Raw genomic sequence first — 22,097 nt, forward strand, 5'->3', positions numbered from 1 at the left:
ACATGGTTATTACACAGATAAACTGATGAAAATAGGTGGCAGATGAATATAGGAAATTAAAATAGGAAATCCTATCCTTATCCTTTTGGTAAGGGTAACAGAAAGCAAAGTATGGATTGCGATGTTACTCCAGTGTGTATACTATTCACTTCTAGTCAAAACTTGAAAACTTAGAGAATTCACAGGCTTATTGAGTTAACTAGACAAAATATATTGAGTTGGTATCAGATTGTTCTTTTAGTGATTGAGTTTTAATACTGCTTTAGATTCAGCAATTTTAAAATAGTTTTTAGAGATTGACACTGACTTAAATTCCAAAGGTATCTTGAAACTCCTTTAGAGAACAGCTAATGTTTATCGCTACCGCTTTTTATACCTGTTACTACATTCACCCTCTCAAATGTTATGTCAGTGTTCAGAATCAGATTTGGTTTTATATTTGGGGGTGGGGGAGAGGTGTTTGGCAATTGAAGAGTTGCACTGGTGTAAATTATCATTATCAACAGCAAAGATTGGCTTTCAGAAATAACTTTGCAGACAGGTCCAACAAAACCTTTGTTTTTCTTTTCACCTTTCACATCTTAGAAGTGCTAATGTAATGGAAAATGTATTAAAAATTATCTATAAGAATATGTTTATTATTGAATGAATTAAACGTGAAACATTTATTAGTTTTGCAGGAAATCCAATTTTTAAAGAGCAAGTACTGAAAATAATTACTCATAACACGAATCTTACTACTTTTGACTTGATGCACATACAAGTATAAAGAATTTTTTGAGGCTGCCTACCTCATCTCTCTTCATTAACAGTTGAGAAAGGAAGTTTCATGGATTTGGAACCAAGCTTAGTTTTTGTTTTATCTTTAGTGTAACTTTGTCGATATGCATTCCATCTGCTCTCTAATTACAATATTATTTTGATTAAAGTGATTGCAGCTCATCCTGTGTTTTTGTGGGTCTTCTGTTCTAATTTGTTTGGTCTGATTTTTACTTAGAACCCTAGCACCCTACCATGTTTTGAAAGACTTGTCATTTGGTACCAGCTGCTTGAAATCACAGTAGTGTCTCTGATGGGGAAAGGTATTTTGCATGGGTGTGTTTCAGTTCCTCAGATTGTATAAATATGTATGTGTTTATATCCTGAGTTAACAGGTTCTGAATTTATCACCTGTTTTGGAAGAGGATATCCCTATGTCATTGTCTTGACTTGTTTGTTTGAAAAGTTGTTTTTGGGTTGGGGTGGGGTTTTTTCTTTATGTTTTAGTTTGCTTTTTAACTCGGGGAAGTAACTGTTCCTGGATGTGTAGTGAGGACCAGGGACTAGAAATCCTGAATTCTAATGAAATCAACAGTAACTCATTTTGGGCAGTAGCTTAACCTCTCTGTCTCAGTTTTTCCATCCACCAAGTAAGAATGTTAAAACTTAAGTCTTACAAATATTGATAGCCTGCAGGACGTATAGAAATTGATATATGTGCTGGGTATATGCTTGAATGAGTTGGTCACAGCAGATACTGAATGGGCAGCTTTAAAGGATAAAGAACCTCCATTTCTGCTTTTGCTATTTACTTCTCTAAAATGAAATCTCTACACATTTCTTCTGGCTACAGAGACACTTCCCTCTCTTCTATTATAAATGCCAACATGTGTCAGAGTGCCAGTTACATCAGTAACTTCAGTGGCTAAGCTAAGCTACCAGTTAGTAACTGGGCTGTGACTTAACAGCTCACGTGTGTGAGAACGCTCCGTAACTGTAAACCTAACAACTCTTGACTTGTCAAAGTGCTCTGTACTAGGACATGTGAAAGAATCCTTCTTCCTATTTTGCAAGTCTTTTATTCATGCTATAGATCAGGCTTGAGAATGTTCCATACCTATTTTTTTCCCTCTGATACTTCTACAGTAGAGAACTGGTTACAAAACTATACTTTTTTAAACCAATGAATTATTTGTTCAAAGTGATGAAATCTATGTATTGTGTTATTTAAAGATCTGTTTTGTATGAATTGTAACATTTTTCACCAAATAATCTCATCTTTAAGTATAATTTACGTTCTGGGATTTATATTGTTGTGACTCTATTAATGTCTGCTTAAGTTGATTACATTTCTTCTTTCTTTTAAGGTAAAGTGCAAGTTAAGAGTTCAGACATACAAGTTGGAGACCTCATCATAGTGGAAAAGGTTGATACTTTTTAACTATATTTTAGAGACTAAAGATTATTAACGTGCTAATTTGATTCTGAAGAAGAGTATATTAAGGTACATACCTGTGAAATACTAACTACCTAGTATTTTAGTTTCAAGCTTTATTTGAGAATATTAAAGGAAGTCTATATTTTTTAATTATGGGCTTAATTGAATGTAAGCATTTATGTTTTATGAATCTGTATATGCTTAAATTTAGTGAACAGAATACAGTTACTGAATTAAATTGTTTGTGCTGTAGCAAATATTCTAAGCTGTGTGATTGCTGATACCTTCCTTCTGATGCTCAAATCAGTGTTTTTCTGTGTCTTAAGTCTTCAAGTGTACTCTTTGTTTATATATAAATGCCCTTATATAATTATAATATGTAATAGCACGTATATGATTAAATAATATAAAGCTTCATATACATTTTTAAAAGGACGAAAAGCTTTCCAGTTTGCAAATGGTGAGATCTGGGAACTTTTTTTCCTCTGTGTGTTAGTATCATAATAAAGATAGCGTTGCTTGTTGCAGTTGGCTTTCTATCGTTGCCTTTAAAGTCAACTTACTTTTCTTGTCAGAGGAAACTCTTTTTACTGACGTTAAAAGTAACTTGCTTTCTATGTGCCAGCAAGTGATTCCCCTCCTGCTTTGTATTGGTGAGCTAATCCATGCCAATGATGATGGAAGGAGGCACCTCAAATTGGAGCTTGTGTCTACAGCTTTGTTTGGAGTGGTGTATGGCAAGTTGCAGTTTGACAGCACAACCCTTAGTGGAACTCAGTCAGTGACTGGACTTTTCTAAACTTCTTGGTGGCTTTGCTTCTCTTTGGTGGACTAAGTTAATTCTGATAAAAGAAAATTCTTCAGGCAGTATGACCTGCTGATACATTTTGTGCTTTTTTACTTGTGAACGCCTCTCTTTTTACTTGCATAATTTGGAGAACTCGCATGCTGTTAGTGAATAGAGATTTCATTCTTCAGCCATATATAAGAAACCCCTCTTCTCTTTGTTTTGGAAAACTTCTGTTTCCTTCCTTTCTGTTTCTTCTGTAGCTCCAAGAAAGTACACCACACCTAAGTCTCATTTGGTTTGCTACTCTCAGTTTCAAATGTATGTTTTCATGTAGTTTGTACTATTTCTTGCCTTTTTTTTCTTTTTCTTCTTTCCTTTGTCTGTTATCTGTACCTGACACCTTCTTGGGGCTGTCTATGCAGCACATACTAGCATAGACAAGATTAGCACTAACATATCTGGCCTTTACATCTGTTTTGCCTTACACCTTTCTGCCTCAGAATGCAGGTGGAATCAGCTGGCAGCTGCTCCCTTGTGCATGTTGCAGATCTTCTAGGAGACTGAGAATGTTTTGATTTTTATTAGGAAAATTTTGAGGCCCTTCTTAATCTCTAAACCTGAAATAATTATAGAGTACAGGGAAGAGTCTCCATAGGTAGTCTGCCTTCTCTGAAATTCATGGTGATCCATCAGTCAGCTGAATTATGATAGAATCTGGAAAGCTGGAATTACTTTGGGCGTCAGTCTGTCTTTGTGAAGTAGGTCATTAGCATCTATTTCAGCATTACTTGCAGCAGTTTACAGTTCACATGTTGTGAGTATCGGAAGTTTCTAGTGGGGAAATAAAAAGTAATGTTTAAGTATTTAGGGAAATATTGAGTAGTGTTCTTTTTGATGAAGACTTTACTTGGCTATCTCAAGATGCATTTAGTTGTTTGCATGTTGTCTTTCAGCTGTGAGCTCACTCCTGCCCCAGCAGAGCTGTTTTTCCTTTTGGCCTAGCTGGGAGTGTCTTCAGACTAATGAAATTAAATGTTTTCTGGTTCTGTTGAGAAGTGTGTTTTGTCAGAGCAAGCAGTTTCCAATTTCAGAGTATGACTCTCAAGCCGAAGAACCAGCCGGGAGTGAACTGTTCAATTGCTCACTCTAATAGCCAAGGAACAAGTTAACATTGTATTTGACTGGAAGATGCATCAACAGCATTTCTGCTGTGAAATTAATGACTCTTTTGAGCTGAAGATCCATATGTTAACTAGCGACTGCATCACAAATACTAACAACTTAAATGAAAGGCTTTTCTATATTCAAACCTTGAATTATCCTCTAGTTATTGTCTTTTTTTTCCAATATGCTTGATAGATTTCAAAGCAGCTCTAAATGACTGCAATGGCCTTAAAACAGTTTAGTTTCAAGCAATTATATCTATTGTTTCAACTGAAAATTTTGATGTGCATTAATACTAGGGTAGGAAGAGGCCTAAATAAAAGAAAATACTACCTGTTTTTAAAAGCTAAACCTCATTTGTGCATTGGCTGAAGAACCATCTCCTTCCTTGAACAGACATATTACTTCCTAGATATTCTTCTTGGCTTGTGTTCAGGTACATTTTTAGTTTCCAGTGGGATGAGAAGTGTGCATAGTGTTCTCAAATAGGACAATTGAGGGGATGAGTTCAGATACTCTTGTTTAGACACTCTATCTTATTGACAGTTTGGAATACATTTGGAGGTGTGAAGAGGGCATAAAACTTAGTAACACAGCTAGTAACATGCTTACTTAATAAGATTGAATAATAACACGTAATAGTGTTTGGAAGCGTGGAACAGTAATGCTTCATCTTAAAACTTCAGGAATTTTTCTTGGAGCTATAAAAAACAAGTGTAAACTGAAATTAATCCAATATTTTTGATTGCAATTATGTAAATAATTTCATTATAACAACATAATAATGAAAAAGTAATATAAAAGCTATTAGAAATTATATTTTGCAAGCAAGCATTGTAGCCTGTATTACAGGGCAGTAGGTGTTGTTTGTGGGTTGGTTTGGTTTCCAGTCTGCCTGTATGGCATGGAGTTAGCCATGGGAGCTCCGAGAAGCTGGGGAAGTACTTAACCTTGTGTTGACAGTTGTCTTGCCGTAGTTAGATCTCCAGGAATGAATCTGTAAGTCTGCAGAATGGATAGATACTGAGGGAAATGGAAGCCCTCCTTTGCTGAAGCTCTACTTCTGCCCAGAATTAAACAAAACAATGTATTCAAGAATTTTTGTACTTGTATATTCAAATGTCAATATATATCAAGAAGCGTTTCTGGCTCCTTTTCCATGGTAATTGAGATTACATAGTTTCTTCATGGGTTTCTGAATGCTTGAAGTTGTATGTGTTGTCATTTCAACTTGTTCCACTTTGATGAATATGAAATGAGAAGGCTAACATGATTGACATATTGCTGCTGTTTGTCTGTGACAATGTACAACAGAACTTAATTTTCTCCATAACGAGGTCTTAAAGATTTTTGTAGCATACTTGCCATCTGTTTCTGTGTAGTCGCTTTTTTATAGTGACTACAGTTTTGCAGGGGAATCTTTGCTCTCCAGTGTCAGCAGTAATAGTGACAGTGTTTTTTGGTATCTAGTACTCTTGTAGCATCTTTCTGCCCACTTCCAAAATATGGGACACCTGATAAAAGACAAGATGTCCAGCTGGTTGGTTTTGGTTTTTTGTTTTGTTTGGCTGAGTTGTGTTTTTACCCTAAGGAGAAGGTAAAGACAAGGCAGTCTCTAGCCTTCCATACATGGAAGGGCACATTTCATATATGTAATTATTTTACAGGAAAGAAAAGGAAGCAGAGAAAACACATTAAAGACATAAAATCAAGATACTTTTTTTTTTCTTGTAGTAAAATGGTTACAATTCGATTGCAATCCACAGCTTTCTCAAGGGGGAGCAGAAGAAGGGGAGGTGCTGATCTCCTCTTCATGGTGACCAGTGACAGGACACGAGGAAATGGAATGGAGCAGCATCAGAGCAAGTTCAGGGTGGGTGGTAGGAAAAGGCTTTTCACAGACAGTGGTTGGTTGCTGGACCAAGCACACCAGGGCAGTGGTCATGGCACTTAGTCAGACAGTTTAGTTTTCGGAGGGGAGGTAGACTCAACGATCCTTATGGGTCCCTTCCAACGTGAGATACTCTGTGATGATGCCCACTTTTGTCAGGCATAAAGACTTGAATCTTGGATAGCAAGTACCAGGGGCATGTTTCATTTACTGCGTGTGAAATGTGTTCTTCATGCAAGTCGGCAATGATTTGTAAAAACCTGACACCTCATTGGAATTATTGGAACTTCTGTTTAATTTAGTGTTAGGTCATTTGAGCGTTATTTTTGCAGAATTTTTGGATGTTGGTCAAAGTGTTTTATCTTGTTTACGAGTAAGTGGAAGTTTGTAGGCATGAAGCCAGTAACCTGAAACTTGTGTAATGGATTTGTGTCAGAGCTGGCAGGGAAGCTGCAAAAATGTATAGCTAATCTATATGAAGACTGGATATCTGTTTAATTGTTATTGTCATTTAAAGAAAGATTTATTGAATTTTGAAGTTGCACTTCCCCTTTCCTCTTTCTTTCCTGTAAGAAATGCATAATAGGATATACTAAGGTTAATGTTTTTACTGCAGTTTTTTCCAAATCTGAAGAGATATTTCTGTTTGAACCTGGGCTCACAATGGATAATAAATTTCACAATGTGTTTACTTATTTTCTGTTATAAGGCAAGATTACAAAAAATGCTGTAGTAGCTGCAGTTGCAGGTGAGCAACCTCTTCAAGATGAATACTCCTGACATAGAGACAAGCAAAATGAGTTTTTAACTCTTGGTGCTTTTACTAATAATTGGGAATTGCAGCAAATCAGGAAGTATGCATGCATGAAAGTGCATAATTTTAAATTATAAGGTAGGGGGGTTTTGCCATTCACATAGAACCTGAACATGTATCTCTCTAGCATTTCCAAACAGGCTTGTTTTCCAAGTATCTTGCTTGCATATGATAGAACCATCTCTGTAGCCTGCTGTGGTCCCTCTATACTGAACTTCCCACCCTAGAGAATATAATTGCAGTTGCTTTCAGTCCCACTTCTGAATCGGTGTCCTTGAGAGTATGTTACAAAGAGTGTCAAGAGGTACCTGCCTCCCAGAGATATAGAGAGTTTACATCGTCTTATTTTTGAAAGCTGAGCCCGTATAGCACAGAAAGTGCCAGTAAACTTGGACAGGTGCACTCAGATCACACCATAGCAAATGCCACTGTTGTGCCTGCCTGCTGATCTAGGGGAAGGTTTATTGGGAGTAATGTAAAAGCTGGCCTACAGTATCCAGGATGTTCTGTGGTCAGAAGTAATATCACTATTTGAGTGTGCATTCTCAAGAACAAAGGCAAATGTTAGAGAAGGGGGTTGGGGGTGGGGAATCAGCTTCAGTGGTGGTGTCTGTGGTTTTTATTTATTAAGAGTGAGACTCTTTTTTCACTCTGAACTGTTTTTTATGGATAGACAGGCATAATATTTTGAGGACTCTACACGCTGAGTTTCACACAAAGTACTGCTTAATTATCTTGGCAGATGTATTTTTGACAAGTTTTATTGGAGAGGAGTGTGACTATACATACTTCTAAGATATTTTTGTTTGACCTGGAGGGATGAAGGGGAAATGCTGCCTTCAAAATAAGTAGAAGGCGGAGGGTTAAAAATGAGAAACTGTGTGTCTGATTTCAAATCAAAACAGTTTGAGAACATTGGGGTTCCTTCTGTTTGTAGCAGTGTTCTGTTGAGATGGAGGACTGGCTCAACTCAAATGAACAAAAACACTCCTCTTTGTGTTCCTGCTTCTAGGAGGTTTTTGAATGTGTTGGCTGATGCTGTGGTCTGGGCTATTGCCTAGATTCCTATTGGGAAAAATAGGTTTGGAGCTGCTACATGCTGAATGCACTCAAATTTCATGTAAAGATAATTTTGAACCAGTTATGTTTTTCTGTGATAGTTACATCTTTGTAATACTCCACAGAAATAGTATACACCCCTTTGATACAGTGAATCAGAATTTAAAGGCAGGATTCTGTATGTTGTGCTCAGTATGAGGTGTTCCCCTACCTAATGTCTCAAATTTTTCAGGTTAACTTGACCCCATCTTCACAGGTGTTTCATCTGTATAAAATAACAAACCATATTTTTATAGCTGGTAGTGCAAAACAGAACTGCAATTGAATTATTGCTGCTGTAATAACTTTGCAGTTTGATTAGAATTGAAGTGTTAAATAGGGAATATTTTTGTACTTTTGAAATGCTCAGATACTGAACATGCTTCTTAGCTTTATGTTGAGTAAATCCAGTCAGGTTTTTAAGGCCGAAATCTGTGAGGTTCATGTATGCCACGTAGTGGACTTTCTCAGCTACGTGTTTTCTTTTCCATGGAAGGCAGTTATGCTCTTTTTAAAAAAAAAAAAAAAAAAAAAAAAGAGGTGAGCCCTAGGTGTGCATTTGCTTTCAAGGCAATATCAGTGCAGTAGAACAGGAAAACCTAAAACTTATTCTCAGATGGAGGTGCTTTCTGTGTGAAAAGTATTGGTGCGTTACATCCTCTTAACCTGACTTGAATATTACATATAATTTTTCAGCATGGAACTAGTACAACCATTGCTAATGCTGATCTAACCTTTTCTCCCTGGAGACAAGTGATAGGACAAGAGGAAATGGTGTCAAGTCACACCAGGTGAGGTTTAGATTGGACGGTATGAAAAACTCCTTAACAGAAAGGGTTGTTCAGCGTTGGAATGGGCTGCCCAGGGAAGTGGTGGAGTCTCCATCCCTGGATGTATTGAAAAGATGGCTTAGATGTGGTGGCACGTGGTTTAGTGGTGGTCGGCACGTTAAGGTGATGGTTGGACTTAATGATCTAAAGGGTCCTTTCCAATCAAGATAATTCTATGATTCTGATAGTCCCCTGAGGTATCTGAATTGGTTAAAGGTAGTCTGTAAGTGAAATGCAAGTTAATCTTTGGTTTTAGCTTCAGTATCAAACAGTACAGCACATGCCATACTGGATGTAAGCTGTGGTGGAAGAAACTGCAGTTCATTACAATATCTTTTCTTGTGTCTCTGCCCACTGTTACCTCTGGTCTCTGTCAGCTTAGTCTGTTGCTTTTTTTCTTTCCAGTCTCATATCCTATTCAGGATTTGACATGTTGGCTCTTTTTACTTCCCCCAGTTTTTCATTCTTGAACCCTGTGTTGGCAGGGTGTAACAGGTGTGTTGGTAGGTGCCTTGTGAACAAGTGTTGGGGGAGCTAAGGGTTAGGCTATTCATATAGCATGAAAGGGGCGAGGGGGCAGGGGTTCATTTTGTTTGATCTGAAAGCTCAGATTGGCCTTTCTGTGGTCAACAAAAACCTGAGAATACAGTTTGATGCAGATCTGTGCTTGAAAGGGAAATAACAGAACAGGAATGCAGATACATCTGGCTGCATATGGCTCTGTGCCTTAGATGTTGAGGAAGAAATGCAATTCATTTTTGCCTTTGTAAAGGACAGATTTATAGATCTGTGAAACAGCAAAATGGTGTTCCCTGGCTTGCTTTTTTCTCTGTGTACATATGTTTGTGGTGAGAGAGAGGAGAATACTTGGTATACATAATGTTTCCAACCTGAGTGCCAAGACAGGTGTTTTTAAAGTTTACTGTTATATATGCTGGGTGTCAGAATTTTGCTCAGGGAAATTATTTTTAAAATAGTTCCGTTAAATATTTATGTTCTCAAACTACTGTTTTCAGTCAAGAAAATGTAAATCTGTTGTAGTTCTTCAGGTATTTATGATTCACTTATAAAGAGCATCTGAAGGGATTAGCTGTTGTTTGCTTATTGTATAATTTTTCGAAAATATTGATTTCTGAATTGCAAATGCTGAATGTAAAGTGCTGTGAGAAATCCTATTTTAATTGAGTTTCAATCCAAGTGTGACCTTTTGGTGATAGATCTTACTGGACATTTGATTGGAATTCACTTTTCTCCTACTTACAAAAATACGCTTTTTTCCCTCTCCTCAGAATCAACGAATCCCATCTGACATGGTGTTTCTCAGAACATCGGAGAAAACTGGTATGTTTTGATAATTGAGATTGGTTATGTGATTGTGCTTGGAGTTAAAATTTTAGGCTGTGCTTTGTGGCTAATATGAAGTGGTCAAATTGATGGTAGGAGGTCTGTGTTCATCAGAATAATGGGAGAAGGTCTGAATGTGAGAAACACAGTATGCTCGGACTTACTGTGAATCTGAAACCTTTATAGACACGTTCATCTAAAAGGATGATTTTAACGAAGACATAACAAAATGTTAGGTAAAGCAAATAATAACACTATATTTAAAAGACTATACATGCTTAATATGGCTTAATAGTATTTTATATGGTTTACAGTCACGACATTTAAATGTTGCAAGATAATGATTATTTGTATTTCAATTATATTGAGAAGAACTGAAATCTGAATGTACATATGCCATTTAAATATTTTTTTAAATTTCTTACAGTGATATAAAAAGCTGTAATAACTGGATTTTTTAACTTGTAAATAATACTGCTTTTTTTGTCAGTCAAAAAAACTCCCAACAAGTTTCTTGAGTGAGAGAAAGAATAGTACTTCTTGTTAGATCTGTTTCTCTTCACATGGTGATAGGGAAGTACTCTTAATCTTTGAGAAACAAATATCTCCTTTATAGGAACCCTATAAATTATAGCTGTTTGATTAAAGTTTGGAAATTACTATTGGATACCCCCTATATAACTCAAATGGGTTTCCCTCCTTTATATTACCATTTCTCTTCAGACCCTGAAGAACTGTCTGGTATTTGTCAGACAGCACTAAATTTCACAAAGCTAATGGCTGTGATATTGGGAAACCCTGTATTAGTGGCACTTGGTATTTCACGGTGGCACTGGGGTTCTATCATATATTTCAGGTAAAAGGCTAAATTTGCAGAGATCACTTCAAGAGAAGACAAAAATATTTGTGATAGCCTACAGAACACTACTAGAGCTATATATTTGCTAAAAGCAGTTGTTACTGTGTCTTGATAATGACTTTCAGATGCTGATTAGATGCACTAGATCATCTACAAATGGTCTGGACTGACGTGCTTTCCAAATAGTCTGTATATCATCTCCATCTTGGTTAATCACCCTCTGGTTCAGGATACATGGGCTTTTCTTTTTATTCTCTCCCCCAGTACTATTAAAATGCGTAATGTTTCTGACAACTAAAATCTCTTTAGATCCAGCATCATTATAAAAAGATTTGCAATTGGTTTTGGGCTACTGGCAATGTCAGTTTTTCCTACTGACCCAAAAACTGTTGTGGCTTAAGTCACAGCTCCTAGAAAAGTACAAAGCAGGAGGACTTCTGCACCTATAGAATAGTTACTTTAAACTAGGCCACTTGCATGTGGTGTGTAAGTGGCAGAAGGGCGGTGTGTGTTAATGGAAAATTTTCCTAGTCTTTACTAACTATATGGGATTAGATGTTACATTTGGATAGATGGCATTTGGAAGCAGTAATTGCCCACTCCAGCATGGGTACGTATCAGATGCCGTTTCTTGAAGGGATGTACACCCAGCAGAAAGGTGTATGGAGCTCAGTATGTAGCACTGCGCAGCGCTTGCTGTTGTAGGAGCATCAACACCTGTTTGCCCGGTGAGAGGCAGCTTGCAACACTTCACACCGGATGCATCGTCACTGCTGGAATGAATGAACAAGAACATTTGCATAACTTGCACCAAAACAAGATCTCAAATTATGTGTTTTGCATATTTGCACTATAGCAGGCTTTCCTCCCTGTTAAATCTTAAATTTTTGGGTTCTGTTTGGGAGGTTGTAAGAGACTCCATAGTCTCCCTTCTCTGTAGTACTCTTTGGCAACCACAACCGTGTCCCATCCTTCAACAATGAACAGCACAGGCCAGAAGTGCATCTGCATAGGATGCTTCTTTGTCTTGATTGGAATATATGAGTAGTAAATCTTGAAGAACCACAGTTGATCTAAGTTAAGCTATCTCTTTGTATAAATGGGGGGGAGGAGAACAGGGTGAATCCCTGTGTCAGAAATGTGTGTAGAAACATTTCTGAAAGTGAAATTCAAGTCTACTTGAGTGTTCACTGTTTAAGTCTACTTGAGTTAGTTTTCTTAGAATGCCGTAAATAAGTTTTCCCTGTAAGAAACTCGGTTAATTTGCAATCAAGAAAATAAAGCTGCTGCTTTAAAGTTTATCATGTTGTTACAATACTTTCCATATTTGATATTTTAAAAAATGATTGTGAGCACTTTAAGTTGGGTACCTACTATGTAAATGTTCCTTATAATGTAAAGTGAGGAGCAAATTGAGTGAAATCTTCCCAGAATTCTGATATAAATTATTTTATATACACTTCTGCTATACACATTGGACACTTTTAGCATTGAAAATGTGCTTTCTGTAAGCGTGCAACAAGTTAACTGGTTATATTGGTGTTGCACTACTTTAAAAATAAAACAAACTACCATCCTCCCCCCCCAAAAAAACCCAAATCCCCTGAACTTCAAGCATATGGCAGTAATTGTTTTTTGACTACAGAATGAACACTTACATCTGTAATTGTTTCTTCTTGGGTGTTGCAGTTTTGACTGATTTATGGTTTAATTTATAGTTGACACTTTAAGTACTTTGTAAAACACAGTAGCTTTTGCATCTTTTTATGTTCTATATGTAATTTTATTTTATATTCTGTGCAATAAAACAGTTTAACTATAACTTCTTCCTATAAATCTATGAAGAGTAAAGTGAAGAGTTTGAACTAAACTGAAAATCCTACCCTCCCTATAAGCTGCTTTCCAGGAAAAATACAATTTTCCATCTTCAATACACCACATAATTAATCTGCAGCACTACAATATCTTACATCTTCAGTCAAAACAGAAGCATTTTGAGTTACAGATGAGTTGTTTACAAAGATCAGTCTAAAACTATTCTGGCTTCTTTTCATGCAAGAGTGGTACTGTAGAAGCAATGGCAGTGGGGTTTTTTCCCCTCCCCTTCCACTTCCCAGCCGCACCCCAAATGCACTTTGAGGGATGCTTTTAAAATTGCATAGCATCAGCTGAATTTCAGGGGATCAAGCTCACTTGCTAAAAACTGAACTGTTATTAGATGTTGTTTTGACTTTGTCAGATACATTGTTTTTTAGCTAGAATCATGTCTTCATCTAATCTGATACAGCAACTTTGATGCTAATCGTGTACCCGATGTATCTAGTGTCTGCAGTTCTCATTTTAATCAGACTTTTCTGAAAGTTACACTAAAGGCCAGTATACATGGGTCTTTGTTTTGTATTCATGTTTGACAGTCTGTAACACTGTATTCTTCTTTTTCCCAAATGGAGGCAGCTAGATGGCTGTTTAGAGTTAGGATACTTCCTGGGGTTTTGGAGCAGGTAGAAATGACTCCTCCTCAGATCTGAATTTGCTGCTTTCAGGCTCCCCATATAACAGAGGTTTCCACAAGATTTTCATTGGCAAAAAAACTCTGGAATAATAACTTGGGTTTACGTATATTTAAAAAAGAAGGGCATAAATGCTGAGGCTGAACCTGGTTATTTCTCATTACATGTGGCAGAGATGAAAAGCAATTTGGAAGATTTGTCCCATTTATTAGCCTTCCATCGGATCAGAGGCAACATTCATGCTGAGCTGGCTGCAAAAGATGGTTTAAAGGTTATTTTCATTTGCTGTACAAGCATGCTTCATCCCAAAAACAATTGAATACCTTAGTGGAAATCTTAAGGTAGGCAATATCTGTGTTGCACCAGCAGAAAGATCTGTTACTGAGATTAAGCTAGATCCTAAGTTGCCTTTAACATAGTTTTCAGAGGTTTTTAAAAAAAAAAATGTTTGGCATTCTCTCTGTTTTATTTGTCTATATGCTACCTCAATCATAAGTCAAAACCTAGGCAGGGCATTCCAGACATTGTATAACTTTGTGATTGTCCCCAGGAATTGCCAACCGATGCAGGTGTCAATCACTTCAGCATTCTGGGAGTATTATTGAAGAGACTATGTTTGTAAAAGAAGAAAAATTTCAAAGATGAACTCTTTAGTTTTCTCTAAGCTAGAATCTTCTTCCTCTACCTTAGTTGTCTCTTGGTTCAGTGACCAGTTTCTGATGCAGGTCACTTAGTCCTATGCTAACACACAAAAGTGTTCTGACATGAACTGGAACTGGTCCTTAATGAAAATCTGGTGCATGTCTTTATAAGACTTGGTATCTCTGGAAAACTACTGCTCTGTTAACTTCAAAATGTGAAATTCTAAGAGGAACACACGTTTGATAAGGTGGCTGCTGTTTCAAAAAAGAATGAAATTTATTTTTTCTTTTTCCTTTAAACATCTCGTTCGCTCACCTCCAGTAACCTCAGAATCTTATTATTCATGGCCCAAAAGCTGGCAAATGCAGTGGCTGGTTCTGAGCTAAGCATGTGTTGGTTTTTGCTATCAGTTTTTTCTAGGTCCTAGAACAGATGACTGCTGGGACTGACAGCTTGGCTTTTCTCTTGTTTATGTGATTCGCTCATCCTCTTGTTTTTCACAAAAATTCAAGGAACTTAATATCCTTGGGGTCTTTCGTCTGCCATGCTTGGTTGAAATTTGCCACAACTTTGAAAGTTAAAGGGAGAAAGATGGCATGGCACATTAGTGTTGTACATGGAAATAGGGTTAAATAGTCTATTTGGTAAAGGCTCTTTAGCTGGAAGGGATAGCTAATTTTTGGGCTTGTAACAGGCTCCATGGGTTCTAGAACTATGAAGGATTATTTGTATTCTGTACTACTGCTAGCTATTTAGGCATATGACAGACATAACAGTGTTATGATACAGTTTTCTGTTAGTAGCTTTTAGGAGGGTACGAATATATTAATCTTGGTTAAACCTACCTTTGTCTTCCCACTTGTTGCAGATAATGCTTTTTGATGGTATGAAGAGTAGAGCTGGGTTTTCTCTTCAGCCTTTTCTGGTAGAAGCTGAACTTCCAGAGGGTAAAGTGGAAATGACCGTGCTATTTGAATCTTGTACATCTCTCTTGCACGGAGTTAGGATTTTTGGTAGACATTTGATTCTATGTAGAGTAGCAGTCCCTGCTTCTGGAAAAAAGTAGATTTCCCAAGAGGCAGAGTACTGCGTTAAGTTAGCCCTCCTCTGACAAACTTGCAGACGTTTTTAAAAACTGTAAAGGTAGAACTGTTGAAGATTGAAGTCTAGTAAAATATGGTCCACAAATGCATTTTAATACATAAGCTGCTATAGACTTCTCAGTAGCTACCAAATTGGCAATTTTTCATTTTTTATTTTGTATTGTTAGAGGCAATAGTCTACAGAGAGCAACTCCCACTGACTGATCAGTTCCACTGCTGTCAAGCCCAAATCATCATACAGTATATAGTAATCTACTGGTGTGAACATTCCAAAATACTGTATGTCTACCACCACAACTGTACAATGGAAATAATAGGGAAATGGGAAATCAGTTACAAATTCTCACAGTCCTGTAATTACTTGGAAGGTGATGACAGTTGCACAGGGCTCCAGATGTGACCTGACCAGTGCTGAGCAGAGATGAACACCACCTTATTCAACCTGTTGGCAATAGGTTGCCTAAGGCAGCCCAAGATAACAGTAGCCTTGTTTGCTACAAAGGCAAAACTCAGAGCTTTGCTTTCTTTAAATATAAAAGGTATGTGTGTGTAACGTGCATGGAGTAATGAAGTAACAAACTACGGTTTTACTTTCCACATGTTACTGATACTTTTTGTGTAAAAGCTCTGGGGATGGGAGGAGATGAAGGACCAGCCTTAAGTTAATGTTGCAAAATGCTCAGCAATAATGTTGTTGGCTCATGGTAAATGTGCCACAGTAAACCCTCAGGTCCTATTGTGCCAGGCTGCTTTTGAGCTGGGTAGCCTAAACTGGTGTGTGGGGCTGTACCTGCACAGGCGCACCAGTTTGCACCATTTCTTGTTGCACTCTGAGGTTCTTGTCAGCCCGTTTATCCAGCCCGTTGAGGACCTTTGGTGTCACCCATTGCATAGATCAGTTTCTTGAATTTCACTTTATTAAACTCCATTAAAAAGGTATATTTACTCATGCATAAATTACTAGTTTCAAACGTGTTTACATTTTTCAGAATTACAACAAAGCAATCTCACATTAAAATTTGTAGTTAAAAGTTTTCAGGATTCTTTACTAGTCTTAATAGAAAACCCCAAACTCACTGCAAGTAAAAATATAATAAAGGTGATGCAGGTAGTACCTATTCAGTCTGGACAGTTAGGGATAAGACTTTTGCAAACAGCTTTATTGTCTGGACCCCAGTGTTTTCTGGAATTCCAGATATTTGAAAATCAAAGCAGAGGAAGAAAATGTCAGTTTGTCATTCAGTTGCACAACTGATGTCACTTTTTCTCTCTTCATAAAACCACCTATGGCAGATTAATAAGGCTGAAGGAGTTGCATTTGTCACACATTCTGGAATTTTCTATTATGTTTAGAAAACAAGCGTTATAAAACCTACCTGTCTGGGAACTAAAAGGCTTTGAAAATCTATTGCTATAGAGAATGATAAATGACTAGAGTTAAGTTTTGCACATACGGCCAGATAAAAGTTTATCTTCAGGGCATGAGTAGCTGCCAACAATCTGTCCAAACTACTTTAATCTGTTTCTATACTTCAGTTCCTATTCTGGTTTTAACATTTGATTTAACTCGGGCTTGAAATGTTTTGGAATCTACTTTAAGCCGCTGAGTATTACTTACTTATTTTATGTGATCAGCTACTTGTTTCAGATAGTATGAGTGCTCTGTGGTGGAAGGAGGTGGTCTCAGCAAGCATTAAGGTTCTAAAAGTATTGCTCTCTAGTATTGATGTAAAATGACACAGTAGAATTTTATTATAGGGCATTATCATGTATTTAATTTCCTGATTATTTTCCTTTTTCTGTGCACGCTTAGGTGACTGACACAGTGCAAGTGTTTCATTAGATTTGCATCAAAATGAGCAATAACAAGGAAATATTTTAGGTTGGTTTTTTTTTATTAAAAAAAACCCTAGTAAGAGTTGAAAAAGTTGATATGCAAGGTGGCAGTGTATTGTGTTAGGCTTAAATTTGCCTATTCCTACTCTTAAGTGATAATGCATTTCCACTGAATTTCAGGGCATTTTGTGGCTTGGCTGGTCTAGCAGTCTGAATGTCTTGAAATCGCAAACAATTGCACCAGTTTTGGGAAAGAGCTTAGAAAAGCTGATAGCAACAATCATCGAAATGAATGTCAGAGGCAGGGGAAGTCAGGCAAACTATATGTATAACTGATAGACTGTAGATATGTTTTTGAAAGCTTTGAAAATAAAAGACAAATTACTCTTGCAGAAGTTAGGTTCAAGAATTCCCTGTGTAGAAGTGGTTTGTTACCTCTAAAGTATGTGTTCAGAAAGTTGATGGCGTGTGTTAGGTTTTTCTTAAAGGTACCTTTTCTTCTGTTACATTGTTCAATTTTTTGGTGGGCTTTGTGTTTGGTTTTGCTTTTGGTTTAAATTTACCTGAAAGCTTTACTAGACAATCTGTTAGCCTTAACTCAATAATTCTTTGAAACACTGGAAAACGTCTCTTGATGATCCTCATCTTTATTGTGAAAAAGGAATTCCTGCGTAGTATATAAAGTTCTGATTATTAGGTCTAATGAGGAGTGATCTTGCAGTAGTTTTAAAGTTGTCTTGCTGCAGATTTAGTAATCATGCTGAAATCCATCTTAATGTATCGATAAGGGAAAGATGGCTTGCACATACTAATTTGATTCTGACTGTGATATGGGGATTGAGGCATGTGACTGGCTGGAATTGGATAGGAAGCTTGCGCAGACCTTAGTCTAGCAGCTCTTCTGGTGGAAAGCCTGATGTGGAGCCAGTGGCCTTGTAAGGAGTGCACAGTTGAGGAGGGCACTGAATTTTCCGTACAAATGCTGTGGTCCATGATGCCACACTGTCACTGTTCTTGGGACGTGTTAAGGGTAAATGAAATTTAGCTCAAATATTTAACTTCAGTTCCAGTTCTGATTGCAGGTGGTGTTTTACACAGCCTTCCTCTGTAAAGTAAAAAGGAATTAGAGAAAATAGAAATCTTCTGCTTTTTGTTGTCATGAAGTCAAATGATAAATCTTTGTAGCTGGGTCTCTTTTTTTCTTCTCAGTCTCCTGGTTGGTGAAAGAGGATGTTCTTTTCCCTGCTATATTATCCAAAGATTTATCCTGTGTTTTTTTCATGTGCCAGTTGTATTCTGATGGCTTTTTCAACTCCTTTGATTTGTACTTTTCTGTGTTTAAGCTTTGAGGTACCGAAGTTTTGACTCCTGTTCTTCCTAATTGAGTTCAGCTAATGGCACATCTTTGAGATTAAACATACTTTCAGTGGATTCTGATACATGTGGCCATATCCTGTTCTCAACCTCTTCTCTTTCCTTGTGAGCTCTGCCCTCATCAAGAGAGACAATGCTCCTTGACTCAGTTACGGGTGCTCTTCCTTGAGGGGTGTACGCATACGTATTTTTCTGTATTATTGGTCTTTAAAATACATAAGTGCATTAAGGAGGTCGATGGGGAGAGCAAGTTCTGTTGTGCTGTCAGAGCTCTCAAATTAGGGAGCCTGTTTTGTCAATATTCTTAAAATATTTTGAATGCTTTCAACCTTTACGTATGGCATCGATGTTAATGTGTGCTTTGCATTAGGATTAGAAAACAGATTGAATTGATTTTGATAACTGAAATTCAAGCCAAAAATATAGAAAGCAAGTTAAAAAGTCCTAATTCCTGATTCAATTTCTCTTATGACAGGCAGCAATTTAATGATTGCCCTCTATAACTACTGCATATGTGACTGTAACTTGTAAGAAGGATCCTATTGAAATCTGTAAACAAACATGCAGTACTTGCACTTGGAATAATTCTCCTAATGCAGTTTAAATAAGAACCAAATATCCAGTGACAAATCAGAATGTGTTCCTTTGAGGACCAAATCAGCACTGTGTGTTAAGGACAGATAAATGGTAAATGCCAGCTGGGCTCAGTAGTTAGACCAGAATAATGGTCCAGATAATAAGATACCAGAATGGGTGATGTTTATGGAATAGCACTTATGGAATAGTATCGATGTTAGACAATTTTCCTCTTGTAGTGGGGTCTTAAAATGTTTTGCAGTGAAGCACCTCTGTATTAAAAGGCTGTTAACCACTCTGGTTGTAAAAGGTTTGGTTTCATCTCATTTACCTATCTGGATGTGCAGCATATTTTGTATCAAAGTGGTCTGTAGTATCAGGAAATAAGATTGCTGTAGTAGGTTACAGTAGGGATTTTCTCCTACTGTGTAAGTTACCTCTGGAAAACATTTTCAGCCTTGGTTCATTTGAAGGAAGGTGTACCATCCACTCCTTGTTGAGAAGTGTGCTCTCATACTAACATATGTAGTAAATGTGACATGTGACTAGCGTTGAAGATGTGAGCACAGTCAGTTTACAGATGAATAAATAAGGCTGGAATTATTCTAAAGATTCTTGGGTTTTAATCAGGCGATGCGTTTGGATCACGCATGAGACAGATGGACATAGGTTATTCCAGTTCTAAATGTTAAAAACAACTAGAGTAGCAGATTAAGCTAAGGCACAAACAGGAAGTAGTATCAGTGAAAAATATTCTGTGGATTGTATAAAATGGTAAAGCTGACATCTGGTAAAGTACAGTACTGATTTGCATACCATTATCAAGTGGTATTCTGGCCTCCCTCACCTTTTTTGATCTGAAAAGCAAGAACTTTTTCAGTGTTCTAAGTGTTCTGTATGGCAGAGGTTTTGATTTAGTCATTAAACTGAAGATATAATTCACATTATCTTTTTTCTGTATCGCTGGATTTCTTCAAAAAGAGATTGCTCCATTATTGTTCTGATGTGTACTGGTAAAGTGGTGTGTCAAATCCTGTTAAATGGAAAAGACAAATTCCATAATCTCAAAATAATACAAAGCAGTAAGTTAAAATTTGAGAATGTTAATATGAATGTGGGTACTCTCTTTTTATTTTTTAATTTGGAACAGTTTGTTATGTATAAGAGAATTCCATAATGTTTTTAATAAAAATGGAGTTAAAAATTCGTAAAGCGTACTGAATCAATATAGCAATTCAAAAAAGATGTGGTGTGATCAAGCTCGGATTAAAAGCATCTGTGCGCTTGTCAATAAAGAATGGTGATGAGTTTGGGGGTATCATATTGACTGTGTATTAATACATGGTATCCTATAAGACCATCAGCTGATTGTTTAGAATGTAAATGAATCTGTTGATGGATCCAGTGACTGATGGCTTAAATTCCAATTAATCAATTGCTTCATTGGTTTCTTAATTCAGATCAAATATCTCAAGTACACACAGTTCTTTCATGGTCTTAAGAGAAAGTAATGTCTTAAAACTAATTTAATCAGTCTTGTATAAATGCCACTGTATTTTTTTGTTTCATCCTATGTGATGGCATTGTAGCTTAAATGTTTGGGATGTTTTGGGTGTCTTGGGTGCTTTTCCTCCTTAGAAGCTATCATAATTGAAAGCTTCTTGTTACAGTGGTACATGAAACTCTGTACTCCAACACGTCATCTTGGTGCTGCTATTCATCTTGTCATCAGTTTAAAATTTTCATGCAGATTGTCACTTAAGTAATATAAATGATTTAAAAATGAAGTTGTTCATAAATGATCTCATGTTAGGTGTGTGAAGGCAGTCTATTTTTCTTTTTATGGGTATATTCTAGTAACTCATCTCTTCCAATTACTTTGTCTTAAAATCAGAAAGGCTGGGAGTATTACCAAATAATATATGGCTATTTATGACACCGTAGTTCCACGTGCTCTGTTTCCCAGTGACCCATCAATTAATTCATCAACACTTGATGCAGGCTCTTCACTGTGACACTTATACCAGTTGATCTTAATTTGATTGCCGTTAAAACCTTCCTTTCCTGACAACTGTTGTCAATTATACAAAATAAAATCAAGTATTCATAAGTAGGCTGTAATAGGATATAGGCAGACAGATTTAATAATTCAGTTTTGCTGGGGCTTGAAAGGCATTAGTTGTAACTGTTGTTCTCATTTGTAAAAAATTCATTGGATACAGCTTTTGAGAGAGAAGGCAGACATAATTTTATTTATTTAGATTTAACTGAAAAGAACCCAGATGTGTAGTGGTGGTTTAGCATTATCTCTGTTTAAGAATACCTGACATGAATTCTTATCAGTTACATATTACAGAAAGTAAATGTAATTTAATTTTACTGTTGTTTTAGACTAAGTTAGCACACTACAGTGGTTTTTCAATGACATGTCTGTAATGGAGCATGGAATTCAACCCTTCATTTATGCAGACAAAACAATACCTTTTGAAGTCTGGGGTGCTTGTTCTTCAGTGTGCTTGTTCTTCAGTATGCTTGTAAAATATGTATATTCCTGCATATCTGCTATATACAACTAAATCATAGTTGCTTCCCTTCCGTGCACCTTCATCACATTATAACGTTAAAATGTATGCTACGGCATATCTGAACCTTAAAGAACCTTATCTAAGAACCTTAAAGTTCTTTTAGTTCTTACTGGCAAGTCTCTTTTTTTTTTTAAGCTTGCTGCTATTTGGCAATAAAATTGCAAGCAGAAATCTGTTAACTTTAATGTTCTCCAAGAGAAAGTTTAATACAATTTTCAGAACTTCTGTGTCGATTTGCTTTCTTATATACTATTCTTTACTGCGTATACTGATGTTTGTAACAAATACTGTGTGGGCTGTCTGTTAAGGCTCTGTGGAAGGGATTTGAATGTACTTGTGAAATCTGAAAATAGAAATGTTAAATAATTTCATTTGTAAAATGCTGATTAAGTGTAGTGAAAGACAAGATCTGCTGTAAGTGATTGCTCAAAGCAAGAGCAGAAAAAGTAAAGGATGGAAGTGTGGAAGTATTCTTATAATGATA

The 22,097-nt window shown here is 36.7% G+C and overlaps 1 protein-coding gene across 2 annotated transcripts in view; it reads left to right on the top strand.

The window, feature by feature from the left end:
- ATP9B (ATPase phospholipid transporting 9B (putative)) overlaps window positions 1-22,097 on the top strand; it is a 170,945-nt gene that overhangs the window by 38,798 nt on the left and 110,050 nt on the right. For both annotated transcript variants that reach the window (XM_084280137.1, XM_084280138.1), the window contains exons 6-7: window positions 2,127-2,185; window positions 10,074-10,125. In XM_084280137.1, the coding sequence (XP_084136263.1) occupies window positions 2,127-2,185; window positions 10,074-10,125 (111 nt within the window). The remainder of the gene's footprint in view (window positions 1-2,126; window positions 2,186-10,073; window positions 10,126-22,097) is intronic.

Source organism: Gallinula chloropus (genome assembly GCF_964237585.1).
Source record: "Gallinula chloropus genome assembly, chromosome: 2".
NCBI lineage: Eukaryota > Metazoa > Chordata > Aves > Gruiformes > Rallidae > Gallinula > Gallinula chloropus.